The sequence below is a fragment of the Ostrea edulis genome, chromosome 2 (assembly GCF_947568905.1).
Source record: "Ostrea edulis chromosome 2, xbOstEdul1.1, whole genome shotgun sequence".
Taxonomy (NCBI): Eukaryota; Metazoa; Mollusca; class Bivalvia; order Ostreida; family Ostreidae; genus Ostrea; species Ostrea edulis.
Window position 1 is genome coordinate 43,139,646 of NC_079165.1, and position 21,684 is coordinate 43,161,329.

The 21,684-nt window shown below is 35.1% G+C and overlaps 1 protein-coding gene and 1 pseudogene across 1 annotated transcript; one reads left to right on the top strand and one right to left on the bottom strand.

Moving 5' to 3' along the window:
* The first annotated feature begins 3,519 nt into the window (after positions 1-3,519).
* Positions 3,520-4,959, top strand: LOC125667080 (putative nuclease HARBI1). The gene has a single exon (XM_048900431.2). The coding sequence runs from the start codon at positions 3,896-3,898 to the stop codon at positions 4,928-4,930; it is 1,035 nt and encodes a 344-aa protein (XP_048756388.2). The 5' UTR covers positions 3,520-3,895; the 3' UTR covers positions 4,931-4,959.
* An 85-nt stretch (positions 4,960-5,044) lies between these two features.
* Positions 5,045-6,040, bottom strand: LOC125667082 (myb/SANT-like DNA-binding domain-containing protein 3; annotated as a pseudogene).
* Between the last annotated feature and the right edge of the window lie 15,644 nt (positions 6,041-21,684).

The window sequence follows — 21,684 nt, forward strand, 5'->3', positions numbered from 1 at the left end:
ACAGATTACACGAGTTCCTGGTATGAATCGTCTGCTTTACGAGATCGATAACATGACGGAGCAAGTGGCGACTTCTGATCTGGTAAATATTAATGAAATTGAACTGCGTTATATGGGGCTCAGTCAATGAGTGCGTTTTAGATAAAGAGGTGTTGAACTTTTTACTCGATATTGAAATGGAGCCGAGTTGCATTCCACTGTTCCAACGACACAACCAGTGTTCAACGTCTCCTCCAACACAATGCAACATAAATCCAGTCACCACTTGTTATCTTCCTCTATATTTAATTCAGCCTTTAACCATTGCACCTTTAATTTGGCGTATAATCCATTTAACGGTTCCTGAAACGCACAGCCATGTCGTTTTGTTGTTGTTGTTGTTTTCATTCTTACATATATATATTCCTACGCGCCATTTCAAAAACGTTAATTCAAGCTTTTTGATGGGAGAAACTATTTGTTTTTCAATCTTAAAAACATAATTAAATGATAAGAAATAAAACTTAAAAGTCTTTGTTTGATGCATGTATCAAACGAAACATTGGACGGAAAACTTTTTCATCAATGCGTTACGCATGAAATATCGTAAATGATGGCAAATGCTGTAGATGACGATAGTGAAGATGAAGCTTCGCACGTTCCTACATAGAGGCCAGACAGTGGTTTGGAAGTTTTGTACACTATCCATAATCAAAAGAAGTAATGAATGAATCTGAAATGTATCTTTTAATGTGATTGACTGAAAAAAGGCCATCAAAGCAATAAAGAATTAATTTTTTCAAGCATACTGAATTTGGTGACAAATAAACAGAAGATGAAATGTTTGTTTATGTATCCCAAAAGTCTTTAAGTAGTATAATGTAAAGGCTGTTTAATTTCTTATGACAGAATCACATCATCCTTGCCACCCCTGTTATAATTTATTGAGATACAAATAACGGCATTATAGGGGGTACTGTACTTCCCAAACAAACACCATCACATTGCAGAGAAAAGATTTCAGCATCAAGATCTGAATTCTTTAATTCATATTGATAAATATACTGAATTCCACAACTATACAAAAACTTACAAACAGTTACATTGTAGGACTTAGTAAATGCTCTATCAAGTCCCTAACTTTACTTCTGTGAGGAAGAACCTGCAGACGAATTGTGCCACAACATATGCAGGAACTGGTGTAAACCAAACGCGAATTCTAAAAATTGCCAAAGAAGTCTCAGTAAATTTGAAATCACAACACTTTTCCCAAACCATTAGAATCAAAACGTACGAGTATTGATCACTGTTCGTTATCTTCACCTTGCATTCAACACTTTTCTAGGTCATTCTTCACGATGAATTAATGATCAGGCTTTTTGGCATCGTAGACAGCTGTTTCTTCCCTTAAAATGGAACATGGAAATCTCATATCTCGTGATCAGCCATCCAAACAATTACTTTGTGAAACACTTTGATTCTACGCACAAGTACTATGAAGTTCATATTTTAAAAAATGCTTGAGTTTCTCAATAACAATATTTACATGCTTTGGTGCTAAGATCTTGCAACAGTCTGTTGGAATTTCCTTTGACACAAATTCTGCTCCATTATCAAATGACCTGTTTTGGCATTTTATACGACAGAATTTATTCAAAAGCTTCTATATCAGAAGAAAAATTCTCTTACTGTAGCCTTCAACTCAACATTTAGATATATCGATGACATTTTGTATATTTTCACACATATGTCGATTTGATATATCCCAGTGACCTCGACATAAAAGAAATCACAGTCTTCCATATCTGCATCATATTAGGATATTGTATTGAATATAAATTTTAACGGCAAACTAACAATACATTATGACAAACAAGATGACTTCAGATTCTCCATCGTCAACTTTCCATATTTGTGTAGCAATATCTCATTGTCGCCTGTGTGTAGTGTTTATGTCTGTCTAGTGATTCGATATGCATTTTGTGTTAAAATACAACTCCTGATAAATTCCTGTAACTATTATTAGATTGAGATCATTCATTTTACAATTCTCTCTCTCTCTCTCTCTCTCGCTCGCTCGCTCGCTCGCTCTCGCTCTCTCTCTCTCTCTCTCTCTCTCTCTCTCTCTGGATTTTCACATAAAATATGATTTCTGAATTCATTCAAACATTTTTGAAAGTAATGCTCCAAAAATATGAATTTGAACTGAAATATGTGTACGTATGTATTTTCATATGCAGTATTATGAAAGATTGCACTAAAGCAGCGTAATAGTAATAGCGTTTGTTTATGATTTAATGATTTACAATGTTATTTTCTTCATGCTAAAAAAGATTTGTCAATTCACTTAAACATAATATAAACATAATAGAGTAATGCTATCAACCAAAACATTAACTGTAATCTGTTTATTTGTCAATTCACTTAAACATAATATAAACATAACAGAGTAATGCTATGAACCAAAACATTAACTGTAATCTGTTTATTTGTCAATTCACTTAAACATAATATAAACATAATAGAGTAATGCTATCAACCAAAACATTAACTGCAATCTGTTTATTCCGATATACAGTATTGTGAGGTTGTGTTGAAGCGTCGTATTGACCATAAAACTGTCAATAATAATAGTTTTATCATATGATTTAACGACTCAATTTTAAGATAACACCACCAAATTTTACGTGTATGCTGATCAATTCTAAGTCGCCTGTCAATCAAACATTTAACAATAAATCTCAGGTGGAGTGACATCTGCAGAAACTGTGGTCTGGAGATACCTCAGAGAGATGTTTTGATAAAAATAACAGTCAGTACCTACTGGCATTCTTTAGATCTTGAGGAAGCCTTGTATTTTAGAGTTTTGACCTGCTATTTTCTCGTAATATTTTTAGATAATAATCATAATAATGTCCTTTATTTAAACAGGATAGCACAATTAGTTTAAAAACTAATTTACATTGTGGTCATGAAAACATATATACAGACAGCAGTATTATACAGATACAATATAAAATAGTATATGGTTTTAATTTCTCGAATGAAAAAAATTCTATGATAAGCGGATTTAAAACTTTCCAATGTTGGGTAATATTTTAAAAATTCTGGTATATTATTCCATAACTGCGAACCGTAAATTGTAAAAGATCTTCTAAAATATTGTGTCTTTGCTCTCTGGATATATAATGAATTACTTTGACTTAATCTGCTAGATCTACTGCTAATTTCATGAACATAGTGAAAAACATCTAAATAATTGGGGGTTCGACCATGTAAAAGTTTGAAGACAAGAATGATAGTTCTATATACAAAATACTATAGTAGTCTGACAGAGGCATCCATCTAAGTTGCTGCATCATTTCTGTTGTAGGTGTATAAACATTTCTATTTAAAATCACTCTAGCAGCTCGCTTTTGAAGTCTGCATAATTTGTAAAGACCGTCCTTGTTTTTCATATTGAAAAATTGTTTTGCTTGCAAGTTTTTGGATAAAATTTCAACATGTTCAGACCACGTGAGACATCTGTCAATATAAACACCAAGTAAAGTCCCCTGAACAATGCATCTTCAATATAATTGCATTTTCCCTCTATGTACAGGTATTATAAATTAGACAATCAGAAATCAAACAATAATTTGCACATTAATTTCTAAAACTTGTAACTTATTGAATTAATTCAGATTATCAATTTATGATAGCTTTATATTCATGAAAGAAATTGTTCACTGAGCCAATGACTAATGGCCACTTGCATACGTCAAGGTTAAATCTGGATTAGAGTAATCCAGAATCAAGCTTAGCTCAAATTTTCTGATTCACTTGCAAACTACTGATACTCAGGTGAGATCAGCTCAGTATATACTCTAGTTCTGAACCAAGCAGTAGGGAGGTTTAAACTAAGGTTTGACAAAGAATGGATAAATATTTTGAAAGAATTGATATGGTGAATTATGTGGAAAGGCTCATAAGAAAAGAACAGGTAATAAGAGATAGACAGAATTCATTTTTGTTTTGTTCTGAAGAAGAATTCATTGACAGATTTAGATTGAGTAAAGAATGTGTAATGTCCATATTACAAGAAATAACAGAAAAACTGGAACCAAAGCAAAAGGAAGTGTGTGCGATTTCTCCTCTCAATCAATTATTGGTTGCATTAAGATTTTATGCAACGAGAAGTTTTTTGAGAGTTTCGGGAGATTTGTCTGGTGTACATGAGAGCCCTGCTTCACGAATCGTTACGAGAGTATCAAGGGCACTTGCATCTCTTTATAAAAATTATGTTACATTTCCAACCGGAAACAAGCTTTTAGAAACACAGAGAAATTTTATGCAGCAGAGTGGAATTCCTGGGATCATAGGGGTTATAGACTGTACTCATATTCCGATTCAATCCCCAGGAGGAAAGAGTGCCGAATTATTTCGGAACAGAAAATATTGTTTTTCAATTAATGTTCAAGCCATATGTGACCATGAATTGATGCTCACCAGTCTTGTTGCTAGATGGTCTGGGAGTACCCACGATAGTAGAATATTTCAAAATAACAACATTTGTGCACGGTTGGAAAGAAGAGAAATTCAGGGAATTATAATAGGGGATAATGGATACCCACTCAGACCATACTTGATTACTCCATTACTCACATGTAGAAACAGGGAGGAAAGGCGTTTCAATTTTGCATTATGTAATGCTCGAGTGAAAATAGAGAATGTATTCGGAATATGGAAAAGAAGATTTCCATGTCTACGACAGCAGCTCCGACTTAAGTTATCAACAAGTTTACTGGTTATTACAGCGTGCTCTGTGTTATACAACATTGCAAGGAAAGCTGCTGTCCCTGTCCCTGAAACAAATGATGACAATCCAGATGATGTTCCAGTTCCCGTGTTACCAAACCAAAATCAAGGAGGACAAGCTCTGAGGACCATTCTCATAAGACATTTTCAGTAATAATGTATGTAAATGAAATTATATAGTTTACTTCATTTTCTCATATACAAATTCAAAATCAACTGGACAAAATTCATAATAAATTGGACAAAGATGATTTAATTACATATTTTTTTATACAAATGATTGCCAAACACCAGCAAAATTATTGTTTACATCATTGCATGCAGCAGCATTTACACTATTATTTGATCTGCTTTGCATCATTTCATTTTCAAGTTTCTGTTTATTCAATATCAAAATGCTTTCCTTCAATTTCAAATTTTTCATTTTATGTTCATGTTCCTTTTCGGCCATTTCAAGAAGTCTTGATTTTACTGTGGCTTGACTTCCTGGCATAGGCTTTTTACCTTTTCTTACAGAAGTAGCAGTGTGTGTTGCAGTGCTTGAGGTTGACGTGGACAAATCTTTTCTTGAATGGGATGATTGTGAGGAATCCTTCTGCAAGTTTGCATCATCACTTTCCTGTGGCACTTGTTCCTGAAATCAAATAAAATACAATTATAAAAAGTAAAAATGGCTTTTCTTTAGCTATAAGTAGCTACGTAGGTAGAAATAGTCTTTGGACTGGACCTGATTTTTCAATCAATGAGACAGTTTGTAGAAAAAGAAAATTATACACAAAAAATTATTATTATTTGTGATTATTTCTCATACATTGTGAAAATTTACCTGACTATCATCATCAGAGTCCTCCTCATTTTCTTTCTTTAGTCCATCCCCATGGAAACTTGCATCATCATCAAATGCGTTCTCGAGGCTGTTTATTTGCTGAGGAATCATTTCACTGATTGCGTTAGAAATATTATCAGTATTTTTCTCCATGGGTCCTCCGCCAGTCTTTCTTCTGTCTCTACGCTCTTTTGCCACATCAGCCTTTGCACGGGCTTTCAAATTCTTCCATAAGGATTTTAATTGCGTTATACTTCTTGTATTTACACCATGCCTTGCATTGAATGCATTGTCAATATTTTCCCATTACTTTTTCTTCTTACAAATCATTCTCCCATCATTTTGTTTTCTTTCAATGACAGATTTTTTTTCACTCACTAATTCAAGTAGCACAGCCTTTTCCAATTCTGTGAAATTTGGTGCCTTCTTTGCAGCCATATTCAAAATGAACTCTGGTTTAAACTACACTGATGTAAGAAATAGCTGAGTGAGAGGTTAGCAACCCAACAACAACTCACCCGAGTACAACTTAAGCTAGGATTAAGGCAAGTTTACCTGATCCTCAAATCAGTCATTAAACCTAGGTTACCTGAGCTAACTGTGTGCAAGTGAGAGAGAAAGAGGGGTTGTGTGTAAACTGTGTGTCAGCTACCTCTACGAATACAACCACTATACAATCACTATGACCACATAAACTCTGCAAAAGGCCCTGAGACATGTATATCAAAAGTATACACACCACCCTGATCTCTTGACCAGGTAAATTCCTGGTAAATCCCAGGTAAATAACAATGACCATAGATAAGTTCCGCCCACTTCCAGTGATCCATGAAGAATTCCTACGATATTTTTGTTGGGTCTTTAATTATTTAAAACATAGACACCGGCTACGTGAGCCTACGAAATAATATATGGCCTGTCATCTTTCTTTGCAGTCAGAGTCCAAGACCTAGTCAAATGTGATTAGCGACGCCAGTTTTCCTTAAACAATTGTTAGAACATTGAAACAAGCCACTTGAGCTTTCAAAAGATACCTGATCGGCTTCTTTTGTTTACAGCTAGATGAACGACCCAGTTGAAAGTGATTAGACACGCGGTTCTCATTGGAAGATTAAAATTAAGCTATCATATCAATTTAGAAATTATTAATATATTTTGGGTCTGATGTTGGAAAACTTCATTGTTATATTCAACTCCAGACCAAGTAAAGATGAACAAACTGTTCTATTTTTTCTAGTTTGTTGGATTTTAGCCAATCAGAAAGCTCAGAAGTATTTAGCCATATAATAATGCAAGTTATTACATACAAAACACCATTGTGCAGCTTCAACGTTATATCTTTTATTTGGTATACATTGACTCAGGCTCAGTGGAGCCTCAGAACTGAAATATTTCAAATACAAGTATATACACAAAGACATGGACCTTAATGACCTGTGTAGCATGCAACAAAATTTCAATGAACAGCTCAATTAAACAAAATGTTCATAGTTTTTCAAAAATTATGTAGATTATCCTTAGCCTTCTATGTTTTCTCAATGTTCAAGAGAAAAATATTTTCACTGTATTAAACTTAAGTTACCAGTCCAGGGATCATAAATTTCACATTCTAGGTAGTAATCATCACGCTCTTCGTAACCATACCTATATCATTTTGTCACGATGTACAGAAGGAGAAAGGATCAAATGTATTTTCACAATACAAGTGTTTACCTATTTTGGCCCCACCCTAGAATCTGAACCCATGGCACAAGGTCATGGATTTAACATATTTTAAAGAGGGTTCCATATTCTTCATATATAACTATCTGTATAAAAATTTTCTTTAACTTCTACATTGGTTTAAAAGATTGTACAATAATTGATACTTAAAGGAGTCATATAACCTCACACTGTTACACCCCAAATCGTCGGCCCATCCCAAATCGTCGCCAACAACGATTTGGGATGACATTCACCCCAAATCTCACCCGGCATCCAAAATCGTCGACCCGGCGATGATTTCGAACAAGATTGCACCATCATTAGGGGCGACGATTTGGGATGTACTATTACACATCCCAAATCGTTGCCCGTCCAAAATCGTCGCCCGCCATTATTTTATTGACGTTTTTAGGATAGATTACATAGAAGTTATCTTATTATGCTCCCTCTTATATGGGGCTACATAGGTTTCGCTTGGTCTGTTTGTCTTTCCCTCATATCTCTGGTGGGTTTTTTTACCTATTGGGCTGAAATTTTGTATGTAGATCACAAATGACCCTCTGACATGCTTCCCAAAAAATGAGAATTCTGGAATGAGAGTTTAAAGAAACGCGGGCTGTGCATAATTTCAGCAACTCTGCAATATCTTTGGTATTTGTGAACAGATATGTGGGTTACGTGTGTTCCTGGCATGCGCTTCCCATAATATGAAATCTCTTGATCGGGAGCTCAAAGCGCCGGGAGCTGTAATCATAGCGAACTATTTTCGACTGTCACTCTGATGTTTGTGAACCGATTGAGCTGAAATTTTGTATTAGGTTATATGGGATTAAGCACATATGTTTCATTTATTTGTTTGCTTGTTTGTTCATTTACTTATTTAAAGAGAGAGATAGAGATAGAGCTCGCGCGAAACGAGTTAAACAAACGAAAAATATTGAAAAATAAAGAGGAAGGGTGGGTGGTGCTCGAGGTCCACTCCATTGTACGAGTGTCCAAATGGCGGGAGAATCTCCAAACTGGCTAACGGGTGTAATCTAATATGATATGAGGTCACTAACAAATCTACGGTACACAAGACGTGACAACCCCATGATCAGCAGAATGACCCTACTACAAAAGGCAAACTGATTATTTGTCGGACGCATTCTCTCTCTCTCTCTCTCTCTCTCTCTCTCTCTCTCTCTCTCTCTCTCTCTCTCTCTCTCTCTGCTTTCTTCCCCTCTAAAGGACTGGACGAAAAAAATATATCGACAACAATGACACCACCACCACCAACAACAAACAACAACAAATACTCTTTCAATAGTAACAACACCACTACCAAACACTACCAACCACAACAACAATTACAAACACTGTGATCATAATAAATCTTTTAAAGAAATATACAACAGAAGAAGTAAAAGACGAAGTAGAAGATTAAAACGTCTTGCTTATAGGGTCCAGAAAAACTTTTGCGGTCACAGATGGACCACAGAAGAAGGAGAAGAAGAAGAAGAAGAGAAGGAGTTAACAAACAGGATCAGTTTGTATGTAAATTTGGGGTGTGAGGTTATGCCCAAATCGTCGCCGGCTACGATTTGAGACGGGTGATTATTTGGGTGTTACATAAGAACCCCAATCGATTTGGGCGGGCGACGATTTGGGGTGTAACACACACCAGCACCAAAATCACTGTGCTTGAGATAATGAATTTTAAATTTTGGTAATTTTGCTCATCAACACTAAACGCATAATTTGGCTGTTGGGTGTCCCTGAATGGGGAAGAGGTTCAAGGATTGCACAATTTTAAAGTATTTGACATCCTTCTTAGCACCTGATCCAGGGGTTATGAGTTTCACAATTTTGGTAGTTCCAAGTTTCTCTATCAATATAAACAGGTACTCCGTTTGGTTGTTTGATGTCAAGAAGTCAAGTCAAGAAGAGGAATTTTATATAATACTCTGTCACTTTAAGCTCCATCCTAGCAGCAGAGCCCCTGACCCCGGGGACGTGAATTTCAAAAGGTTAGTCAACGCATCTCTTCTCATTATTGTTACATATTCAATTCAGCTGTTTGATATCAAAGAGTCATGAAGAAATTTTCTAGAAAAATTATGCTCTTTCATTATGTGAACCACCAAGCCCAGTCCTAGTACCAGATCCCCATATACATGAGCTATGAATTTCATATTTTTGCTACACATTTAGGAAAACTTCAAAAAGAAGAATCTTAAATAACACACTCTCACTAAATATGAAAGCTTTAAGTCCTATCCTACCAGGAACCCCTAACCCTGGGGACGTGAATTTCGAAAGTTTAGTCAACGCATCTCTTCTCAATGTTGTTATATACTTAATTTAATTGTTTGATGTCAAGGAGTCATTAAGAATTTTTAGAGAAATTATGCCTTTTCATAAGCCCAGTCCTAGTAGAAATCCCCTGACACCTGCGTCATGAATTTCATATTTTTGTTAAACGTTTCTCTTTTTAGTCGAGGGATGCTTACTCTTCCTAGGCACTTGGTCCAACCACTGGTATATCGAGGAGTCGTGTTTGCCCAACTGTTAATTTTGTATTCCTTAACGGAGTTATGAAATTGATCTCTGTTCGTTATCATCACCTTCCTTATGATTACTATCTACTGCATTCTGATTATTAGATATCTTTGTGAAAAAGAATCCTTTTTAAAGATTACATAATCTTTTGAAGGCTTTGACACCATCCCCAGGTGCAGCAACCCTAACATTCACAATTATAGAGTCCCCATAGGTGTTCTCTATCAAATAGGATCCAGGTGACTTGAACTCCTTTAAATGGTCTTCATTAATCCTTGACTGGCCTGCAAAGTGATAAAATGATGGGCAACACAAAAATTGTTTTGAATAACAATGATCATTCCAAGCAGAACTGTTTCAGGCTGTATTTTTAGATATGGAAGGACACCCCGTAATTGAAGAATTACTTTTACTCTTTCGGTCAAGATTTATCCAGGATTTAATGTGTTTTATGATTTGCGGAGACGTCACGAAACTGATCAAAATAAACAGCCCCTGTGTTGAGGTCAGAATTGTTGTAACGAACGAATACGTAGAAATTTGAGGAATGAAGCCGTCAATAACTTGTAAAATCCAAACGCACCCGGTTAAACTGAAAAGTTTCCCAAATATGATTAACTCTGATGTATCTTGCTTTGATTTTCTAATAGTTTTATTGGGCCGAATTTTAGAAATTGTATGAACAAACAAAACAGTATTCACCAAACAAGTTAAAGACAGCGGGAAAACGAATGTGACAATGTTTGACATCTTGTTGTCTACAAAGCACACCTTTCTGCCATAACCGACATCTCCATACAGTAGGTAGACAACCGTGACATTTCCACCAACGACAAGAAGAGGAGTTATATAAGAAAATAACACGAAATAAGTGAATGCCCGCGTATTGTTTTGCGATATGTTTCTAGTGATAGGACCACTGAATGACCGCCACATGCAGAAACAAGAAATGAATAGACAACAACACATACATAGCCAGAAGTAATGCAATAGCATCCCGCCTACTACACATTGAAGCGTCGTTTTCTCAAAAGTGTTTGTAACAGTGTATGTAACTTGCATCAAAATGAGAGAGAAAATGGAATTCATAATATTGAGACCTGGGAGTGTTCGCAAACTTGGAATTAACAAATAAATAACAAAAAGGATTACCAAGCCAGTCGTGCTGGTAAGATTTAAAGTCGTTGTTAGAGTCTCGAGTATATCAGTCATTGTGGACTCTGATCCAACGACAGGAGATGAAATTGGAGCACATACTCCCACCACATCATTAAGATCCAGTACATACTCTCCCACGTAGAATATCTCCCGAGTCTCCAGTACGATGAGACGATAGTTTTGAACGTCTAACTGGATGTCCTTATCAGGTATCTTCCGGTGTCGGCAGATAAGGAGTTCCTGAACAAGAATGTCACTAAAGGAAATATCAAAATATGCAATATCTTTGTACTTTCGTATTAAAGACAAATGCTCATTTGGGAGTAAATACATGTTAGTCGAAAGCATTGTTTCTGATATATTTGCAAAACTAAGACCCTTTACATGAAAATTTACATAGTGTTTATCAATTGTGCCTGTTTCAGCAATGGATAATAATTGTGGGTATCTTAAAAGCAATCTCTCGACCCTGTCCCTATCAAAAACCTCCGAATACAGAATACTCATATGTAAAACCACATACAGATTGAAATGATAAAAACCATGAGAATATCTTATCGTTAATGGTGGTTTTGGTATGAAGTAAAATAGTTTTAACTCGCATCCCATAGAAATAGTATCATTTTGTAAATATACCAGCACAGAGTCTTTGATTTCTGACAATACAGTGTTTGAATCATTCGATGCTGATACTATATTTAGCATACTAAGTATATGCAAACTGTAACAAGTATTCCTTTGAAATGCTACAACCAAACGACAGTCGTTTCTCTCATACATGCGGCCAGGAAAGCAACCATACTCTGTGTCCTGTAATATAATTAAATTGAAACATTATATATGTGTAATTTACTGGTATATCACAACTACTCGAAGAAAAATAATACCGAGTGTCATTTTTCCTAGTGATAAGTGCTGATAATTACTGATATAATGTTGTTAGTACTGATAAGGTCAGATGATTACTAATATTTTTTACTGTTACTTTTCGAATTATTATATTTTGCTGTTGTTTGTGTGTGTGGATCATTCAGCTTATTATGATAAATGAGAAGATTACAGCTTCTCCATCGTCAACATCCTATATTCATGAAGCAATATTCCATTATCACCTGCATATCATGTTTTTTTTATCTCTCAACTAATTCGACACATAAGACCTTGTTCTACGTATGATCAGTTTTTAAATCGAGACAGGCTACTGCCAAACAAGTTGATGTGACAGGGGTTTCAACAGTCTCGTTTAAAGTCATCATTTCGCCATTTCTTTGGTCGTTATAACAATCTAGTTTGCCAATACAACTCACCATTGTGTCAAATGATATTTGACGTGTTTCATACCGATTGTGATGCCGTTCTTGTCACCCTGCTTTTGATTGTGGATAACACCGTTTACCTGATCAAGACATAGGGCTCACGGCCGGTGTGACCGGTCGACAGGGGATGCTTACTCTTCCTAGGCACCTGATCCCACCTCTGGTATATCCAGGGGTCCGTGTTTGCCCAACTCTCTAGTTTGTATTGTTTATAGGAGTTATGAGATTGATCACTGTTCCTTATCTCAATTTCCATATTGCGTTCAGTCCATGTGGATACTAGTATTCCATTATTTAAACCACCCCTTTGTCATATTCAAAGATCCTTTTAACCCACACATATTTCTTCAGGGCGTAAAAGAACAACGACAAAGAAAGTAATGATGAGAAAACAAATTAAATGTATAAATTACATAAACAGAAAAAAATACTGACATCTTGTGATAAATCGTTCTGAAACTTATTTTACTCTATTTTTATGCACAAGTACTCTGAAGTTGACATTAAAAGATGTTGGAGTTCCTCATTAACAATGTATACGTGGTCTTTATTGATCAGCTCTCCCAATAGTCTATTTAAATTCCCATGGGCACGAATTCTGCTCCATTATTGGCCGATCTGATTTTTATATTCTTTTGAGGCAGAATTTATTCAAAGGCTTCTATATGACATGAAAAAATATCTTCCTCTGGCCTTATCTATTAACATAATCATTTTCATTCCTATATCATATTTCATATATATCCCAGTGAACTCAAAATAAAACCGTGTCTTTCATATCTACTTCATATTTGGATATTTCATAGAATATAAATGTTAAGGGTAGACTAACACCTCAGTTTTATGACAAACGGGATGGATTCAGGTTCTCGCTCGACAACTTCCCATACCTATGTTGCAATATTCCATCATCAACTGCATATAATGTCTTTGTCTCTCAACTCATTATATATGGGAGATCATATTCAGCGTATGATCAAATTTTAAATCGAAGAAAACTTCTGACAAACAAGGTCATCTTACAAGGGTTTGAACACACCTAAGTTAGCATTTTGATACTTTTATGGTTCTTTTAATGATTTCATTTGCAAATACATACAACCAGTCGTTACGTTGAATGCTGTCTGACTGTTTTATGCCAATTTTGGCAGTTCTTTATCTACTAATCTTAATTACGGCTTATTTCATTTTTGTGATCAAAATAGAGGGTACACGACGGATGTGACAGGTCAAAAGAGGATACTTACTTCTCCTAGGCAGCATTTGATCCCATCTCTGGTATATCTAAGGAGCCCTTGTTTGTCCTACGCTTAATTTGTATTCTTCATAGGATTTATGAGATTGATCATTGTGATTTATCTTTATCCTTTAATGAAAATTATAAGAGAGTATCACTCTTTTTTGCATGAAATACCTCATTGTTTTGCATAAATTGTTAAAGATTGATTGATTCGTTGTATACTGTTTAACGTCCCTCTCGAGAATCTTTCACTGAATAAGAAGACGTTACCATTGCCGGTGAAGGGCTGTAGAATTTAGGTCTATGCTCAGCGCTTACGGCCTTTGAACAGGGAGGGGTTTTTATCGTGCCACACCTGCTGTGACATGGGACCTCGGTTTTTGTGGTCTCATCCGAAGGACCGCCCCATTTAATCGCCTCTTACGACAAGCAAAAGGTACTGAGGACCTATTCTAACCCCCAACGGGATAATTTTAAAAAAAAATCAACTTGACATTCATGGGAAAACGTATCACTCGAAGTTCACAGCTTCTGCTATTTTTGCGTGAAAATCATGTTCAATTTTACATGAGTCATATTTGCTTGTGGGTGATGTTTGTATGATATACAAAACATGTTCAAAATGTCAGTTTACACAGAGTATGAAATATTCAACTTTGACCTGGAAAGTTTTGACGGAAATATCATGACAGAATGCTAAATAAACTTAACATACCTCTTTTGACTTTATTAATTCTGAGTCAAAAATCATGCTTGGAAAGAATAGATTTCTAATCAGCCGATAAGGAAAACGCACGTTAGTTCCAAATGTTGGTTCACAAAAATTGCCGGGCAACTGTACTTTGTGATGATCCTCTTGAGCACAGTACGAACAAAATATATTTTTGTGTGGGAAGATATTAGAATGGTAGGGGACGCTTGGTAGAGATCGACATGCTTTTTCATACTGGACGTGCATCTGGTTTGACTTGTTACATTCTATGTATTGCTCTTCTTCATCATATGTTTCAATCGGCTGAAACTGGTCCATTTGGTTACATAATTCACAAAATTCATTTTTGTACTGATGTACTGGGGGAAGCGAATGTTTGTTCAATTTTTCACATGCCCATTGTAGACTTTTTTGAGTCCCATTGGTTTTGCAAGTAGAAATGACATTGGTTGGATATTGATCGCAAAGAACAGCTTCTTTTGTATTCAAAACAACACCGCAATTTTGTTCTCCAGCCCCTTGAAGTATTTCATGCAGATTAATTTTGTACATAAAATGGTATTGGTTATTGCATATTATATTGAATTCCATTATTTTGTATTCCTCTCCCGAAAGGTCGTCATTTTCAATATCAACGTTCCTATTGCAAATGAAACAGAACACATTCTTATAAGTCACACCTTCCTTCACTACGGGCAAATCAAAGGCATGTGATTGTTCTTCGCACAAATATTTTATTTCGTCAAAGAATGGTGTACTTAGATTATATTTTTTATTTTGAAAACAGGTGGATACCGTAAGAAATTTAGATTCTCTGATCACTGAAGATGTGTAATCTGAACGAATCTTATAACTACTTGAACATTGTAGTTTGTGTTGGATGGCCGTGTCGATGCAACAGGTACATTTTGCTCGAAATAAACACGAAAACGAACAGTCACAGTTTTTTCTGCTGATGTTTTGCACTACTTCTGGCAATGTGTCCATGTCACATATTCGCCATGGGTATATACCTGATGTTATCATCATAACATTTGCCAAGTGAAGTTTGGAATTTTCATCCAGCCAGTCTTCATCGATTCTCTTAGACATGTTTTTCACATCAGTGTTTTTTAATGTTTCCAGTAATAAATGGATATTGAAGGTAATATTTTTGAATTGGATGAGAAATATTCTCTTATTTTCTATGATTTTCCATTTCTCGTTTACAATCGCAGAAAAATCCTCAAATACATATCGCATATTAGTAAGTAGAATAGTTGCTTTCACATTACCGGCCTGTCTATATGGAACTTGTAGCACTGGTGGGTGATTACAGATGATGCAATAAATATTTCGGAACGGCATTGTTAAGCGAGAAAGCGGATTCTTTTTGCAAGCATGATAAATTGTAAGATTTTTTGATTGACATAAATCTGTATGCATATCGTTCAAAGCTCTGTCTGGCAAAGTGCAAATATAACAGAAAATGTTTCGGTAGAATCTGAATTCACTAACATAGGAAGATGAGCACGCGGTTTGTAGATCCTCATCCCCTGGACAGGTAGTTGTGGGTAGAAAATGGTCACGGTAGAAAAGGAAAACTATGGACTGAAGATTCTTTGGTGGTGAGTAAATGACTGTCATTTGAATATCTTGTATGGTTCTCTCCAACACTTCCATGGAATCGACGAAATTGAAGATGTTATATGACTTTTGTTCTCTGTCATTTGAAAAATTCCAAATTGTTGTATTTTCTTTATCTTCTCCATGACAAATTGCACAATATTCATTCATATAAGAATAATTCGTAGCTAAGGAGGTCACGGGACCTTTATATTTCGTCTGGAGAGGAGGTGACTTGCACAAAAGTTTGTCATCATCGTTTGAGGAAATCGGACATGTTGTAATCAGCTCATAAAGAGGATAGTTTAAGTTGGCATCCTTGTCGGCCACAAAAAGGGTTGGCGTTCTCAACTCTGCTAATCTACGTTCGTAGAATTTATCCGGGCAACAATTTCTGTTCCGATAACAGGATTCGTCGCAGAAACAAGAAGGACAACGCATTAGTTGGGGGTGTGGCTCGTAGTTTATCATACCAGGCCATTCCTTGCAAAGGTATTGTTCTCCACAAGAGCTCATATAGATCCCAATAAGCCGCGTTAAGTTCAGTGAAGAACATGCGTCTAAAATCATTGTCAAGCGGAAAAGTTTTAACCAAAACATCTTTCAATCTGATGGAATGAAGTGTCTTCTAGTTCTAAAAAGATGTAGAATAAAACTTTTTAAGATATATGGGGTATTTGCGGTTCTTAAATTCTTTAAAAAATATTTTAATTATTCGGAAGCTTACTGTTGTGTACTACTTGCACTCAATTGATACTTGTGACCTAGATTGTTCTAGAGTCGGATGTTTAGTGCACTACGTGCACTTCATTGACACCTGTGACCTAGATTGTTCTAGAGCTCATGGGTATTTTCTTTAGTAGAATGATGGCATACTGGTTGCATCATTGTTTTTCAAGATTGTACTAGAAAATTCATTCTTATCATAAATTAACTGGAATTCTTATGGGGGAAAAACTGCTCTGAATAAAAGAAATACTGGTTAGACACATTCTATGTATTTTGGATGTTTAGTGTATTGGGAACTAGTATTTTGGAATTTACCAATTTAGTTCGGCACAGATTTTTATATTTATTGTTCAACTATCGTAAGTTGTTACAATTTTTCAATCATTACTTGTATCTTATCTTAGCAATTGTTTGATTATCTTTGTTAGTAAATTCTGATGCTGTATTATCAAGGGTTAATCTGAACCATAACATTACTTTTTACCATACCGGTTAAATAATTAACGTATCCTACCGTAAATAAAATTTAAAAAATATTTATTCGGTATATACATACATACAAACATACATACTTAAAATACCAAGCTCGAAAGCTTATTTCCAATGGGGTCCTTTTGATGCACAGATGTTTGCGCTAGAGGGTCATTTATGTGGGAGGAAACCGGAGTACCCGAAGGAAACTCACGTGTCCGAGCGGGCAACCGCCATACCCTCTCACATACAACCATTGCCGATCACGGGAATCGAACTCGGGTCGCAGCGGTGAGAAGCGAGAGCGCTACCTCTGCGGTACCCGGGCACCGTAAATCATAGCGATTTGTGATCATCTATCTGTCGTCGTCGAGCGCGTACATTAACAATTTCATTTCTGTACACCCGTATAATGGTATCATGATATGGCGATGTCTGTACACCCGTCCGTCTGTTGGTGTTTTTTTCTCTCTGTTTCTATTTTCATTTCTTAGTGACATATATTCAGCGAAACTCGTTATGTAGCTTCTTTGTGGGTCCCTCTAGATAATGTTGCAATTTTAATCCATATCGACCTCTTTTGCAGGAGTTTTGCTCCTTTGTTTGAACTATATTGTCACATTTATTTCGAGGGTTTATAATTTGTCCGGCTAACTCCTCCCAGTTTATTTATGTGAGGACCTTCTTATTTTACAGGATGTTCAGGGTGTTTGTATGAGTTATAAAGGTGAGCATGTGGAAGATTTGTGATTTTCTTGAATTGTTGAAAAAATTACAGGTTGTTGAACTAAGTCACGTTTAAAGAGATATTCTATATAAAGTATTATGATTTGCCCGACTAACTCCTCGCACAGTTTTCAAGTGAGGACATTCGGGTATTTTTTACAGAGTATTTGTATGGGTATTGAAGATGTGCATGTGGCAGGGATTTTGGTCTCCTCAATTGTTATGAAAATAACAGGTCGGTGAACTTAATCAATTTCGAGAAAACATTACATAAATAGTACATTTTTGTCTGGATAACTATTTCCATAGTTTTCAAATGAGGATATTTTTATTCAAAAAGGTGTTTGTATGAGCATTGAAGATATGCATGTTGGAAGACAATAATATCAATAATTGAATTGATCCGCGCTAGAATTCATTTAAAGAGAGCATTAATTCAATTGATGCGCGCATCAATCTCTTCAATTCAATCAATGCGGGTTATAATTGCATTGTTGCTCTCTTCACTTGAATTAATGATACCATTATCCTTTCAAATAGTTATTGTAAAATATCTTGTTTAACACAAAATATCTCAAAAGTCTAAGCAATATATTAATAATCGATATGTTTTTAAATATTGAATCCAAGGGCAATAACTCTATTTTCATTTATTTCTCTATCAAGTCCATTGTGAGATATATTTCCTTTATTTTTCAAAACATATTTGGTATATTTTTGTAAAGAAACAGTTTCACAAAATTCTTATGAATATTATTTTATCGTCATAACCAGTTTTTGTGAAATTTGAAGGAAAATTGCAATTTTATGTCGTTGATATATGAATCTGTTTATGTATGTCTCGCATCATAAAAAGTGCGATGACTTATATATTTTATTTTATTTTAATTTATTAGTTTTAACTTTAATAAATAGAATATGCACTTTCTATACTTTTATCAGATAATAATACGAGTATAGAGTTACCTTGGGTCAGTTTTAAGAGCGTTTCTATATTTTAATGTACCCAAAGGGTTTTTTTCCCTTGTACACATATGATTGACTGGTATAGCACGTCCTCATCACCCGGCTGTAAAAAAATATTATGGTCAAAATTCCCTTTCATACTAAATTTCCATAAAATCATATCCTTTTGAATAGCGACCCATATTTTTAGGTGACAATATCCACCCCTGAAAGACCCGCAACCTTCGAAATTGCATTCACACAAATATTCTAAAAGTTAATAAAATTATATATGTATGTAAAAAAAAAAATCATTTGCACTATATTTGCATTAATTTCCAGTTTAATTTCAATGTATGCTATTTCTTTAAAAGACTGTACGTATCGGGTGTCCGGGTAGCGCAGAGGTAGCGCTCTCGTTTCTCACCGCTACGACTTGGGTGATCGGCAATGGTTGTATGTGAGAGGGTATGGTGATCGCCCGTTCGGACACGTGGGTTTCCTCCGCGGGTACTCCGGTTTCCTCCCACATAAATGACCCCCCTAGCGCAAACATCCGTGCATCAAAAGGACCCCATTGGAAATAAGCTTTCGAGCTTTCATGGGTTATCCTTCGTATATATGTATGTATGTTTGTATGTATGTATGTATATACCGAATAAACAATATTTTATTTATTTATTTAAAGACGGAGACAATAAAATAGATAAAGTGTTTACACGATTCCTTACAGTGGGGGCGCACGATCATGTTTAATTTAAAAAAAAAAAACAACTAAAATTGATATCTGGAACCAGTTTTTGAGAAAAGTTAAGAGAGAATTTCAATTTTTATTTATCATTCAGTACAAACATGAAAAGTGCTTTTTATTCAAACACTATATCGCAATTGGTATTATAGATATGGTCTTACTTGTATCACAATAGATAATAGTACTAGTATTATGTTGAACAAGTGAAGATAACGTACAGATATCGATCTCATTAATCCTATAAAGATGTATAAAGAAGTATCTCAATCGTATCGTCACATTCAGACCACTTAATACCACACATTCTACATAAACTCATTACTTTACATTATAATTACCTTATTGAAGATATCTTCCAATATTTACAGAACCATTTATGTAGCTGAATGTGGCTGAATCCAAGGGGAAATGATCCGTTCCATTGGATGCTATTCCATGAAATGCAATGCTAATTTCAAAGAATCTTATATTATGGCGTAGTGTGACGTTTAATCCTATTAGAGATAAGGCGTGTATTTAAACAGATCTTAAAATGCCTTCTTTGTTGGTTCATTGGGTGATGAAGGTAGCTAGCTTTGCAGAAAAAATGCATAATCTGATTTCTACCTTCATCATCCAATGAAACAACAAAGAAAGACATTTTATTGTTTATATTTTTATGTATTTTTTTTTAAATATAAACTAGAAATAAAGTCTAAAATAGCATATGGTTGATCAAATTTTTTTTTTACGTTAAACGGAACAGACAGTGTAACCCTTGATCTTGATGACGCTCCATATTTGGTAATGATAATGCTGACAGGTGGTACTAGAAAATCGGATCGAACTAGCTTGCAACAAACATATATTCTTTTAATTTTTTCTAGATATGTGCATTTTATAACCAAATGAATTTTTGTACAAAATCACCATGAACCATATAATCGCAAAGTGAACAGTCTCGTTTTTAATATTTACATTGTGTTGCATTGAGTACCACAATGATATAGTATAATGTTTCTGTATGTTTAAGTACTCAAATATCAACTGATTCGATACGCAAGAGCTTGTTCTGCATATGATCAGTTTCTTAAATCGAGGAAGGTTACTGACAAACGAGTTGATGTTACATTAAAGTCAGCATTTTGCGAATTATATGGTCGATATTACAATCTAGTTTGCCAATACAACCTGTCATTGGATAAAAGGCTGTCTGTCATGTTTCATACGAATTGTTAGGCCATTCTTTACACACTGATTTTGACTACGGATTACTCCGTTTACCTGATCAAGATATAGGGCTCACTGCAGGTGTGACTGGTCAACAAAGGATGCTTACTCCCCCTACCTGATCCCACCTTTTGTATGTTCATGGGTTTGTGTATACCCTATTCTTAATTTTGGATTCTTTATAGGAGTTATGAGATTTATTACCGTTCGGTATTTTCATCTGAATATTATAGAGAACTTTTAGAGGGACTGGTTCATGTTTGTTTTCGGGGGTTGGGGGGGGGGGGGGGGGGTTCGTTTCGTTTTGTTGTTGTTTTGAAAAGTAAAAAATGCGGGGTTTTTATGTTCAATGTTGAAAATATTATTCATTTAAAGTTGTCCACCAGAATTAGGATCTCCTTAATGCAGCCCTAACTCTGTATGTGTAAAGAAGACTCCAGAGTTTTAATTTAAAGCATCGTTATTTCCCATCCATAAATTTGACTTTTAACTGACATTTTACCAAACAAATACTTGAAACATAAAAATTGTAAACTTCGATCGATAACCGTACATTTTCAACAAAATGTATAATATATATATATATATATATATATATATATATATATATATATATATATATTTATAGATCTACCCCAATCTTAGTTTAACTCAATAAACCACAATTATTTAAATAATTACATTTATGTGTTGAATGCTGTTTTATTGTATATTAGTAAGTAGATATATCAATTTAAATAAGGTATTTTGGTGGAAAATGTAAGTGAGTAAATATACTTATTTATTTGTGTTGGTAACTTTTTAGTTTGGTTAATGCTTTAGACAATTGAAATCCCTGCAGCTGGCCATGCAGGTGTTATGTTATGTAATTTCCCCCCATTCTTAGGAGCTGCGGTTTTTCTGTAGCTGGTTATGTAATTCTAAACTTTTCCATGCCATGGTCTAACCCCCAATAGCCAATAGAAATTGATCCTC

Coding starts and splice junctions, on each gene's coding strand:
- LOC125667080 (XM_048900431.2), top strand. CDS start 3,896: ATGGATAAATATTTTGAAAGAATTGATATGGTGAATTATGTGGAAAGG.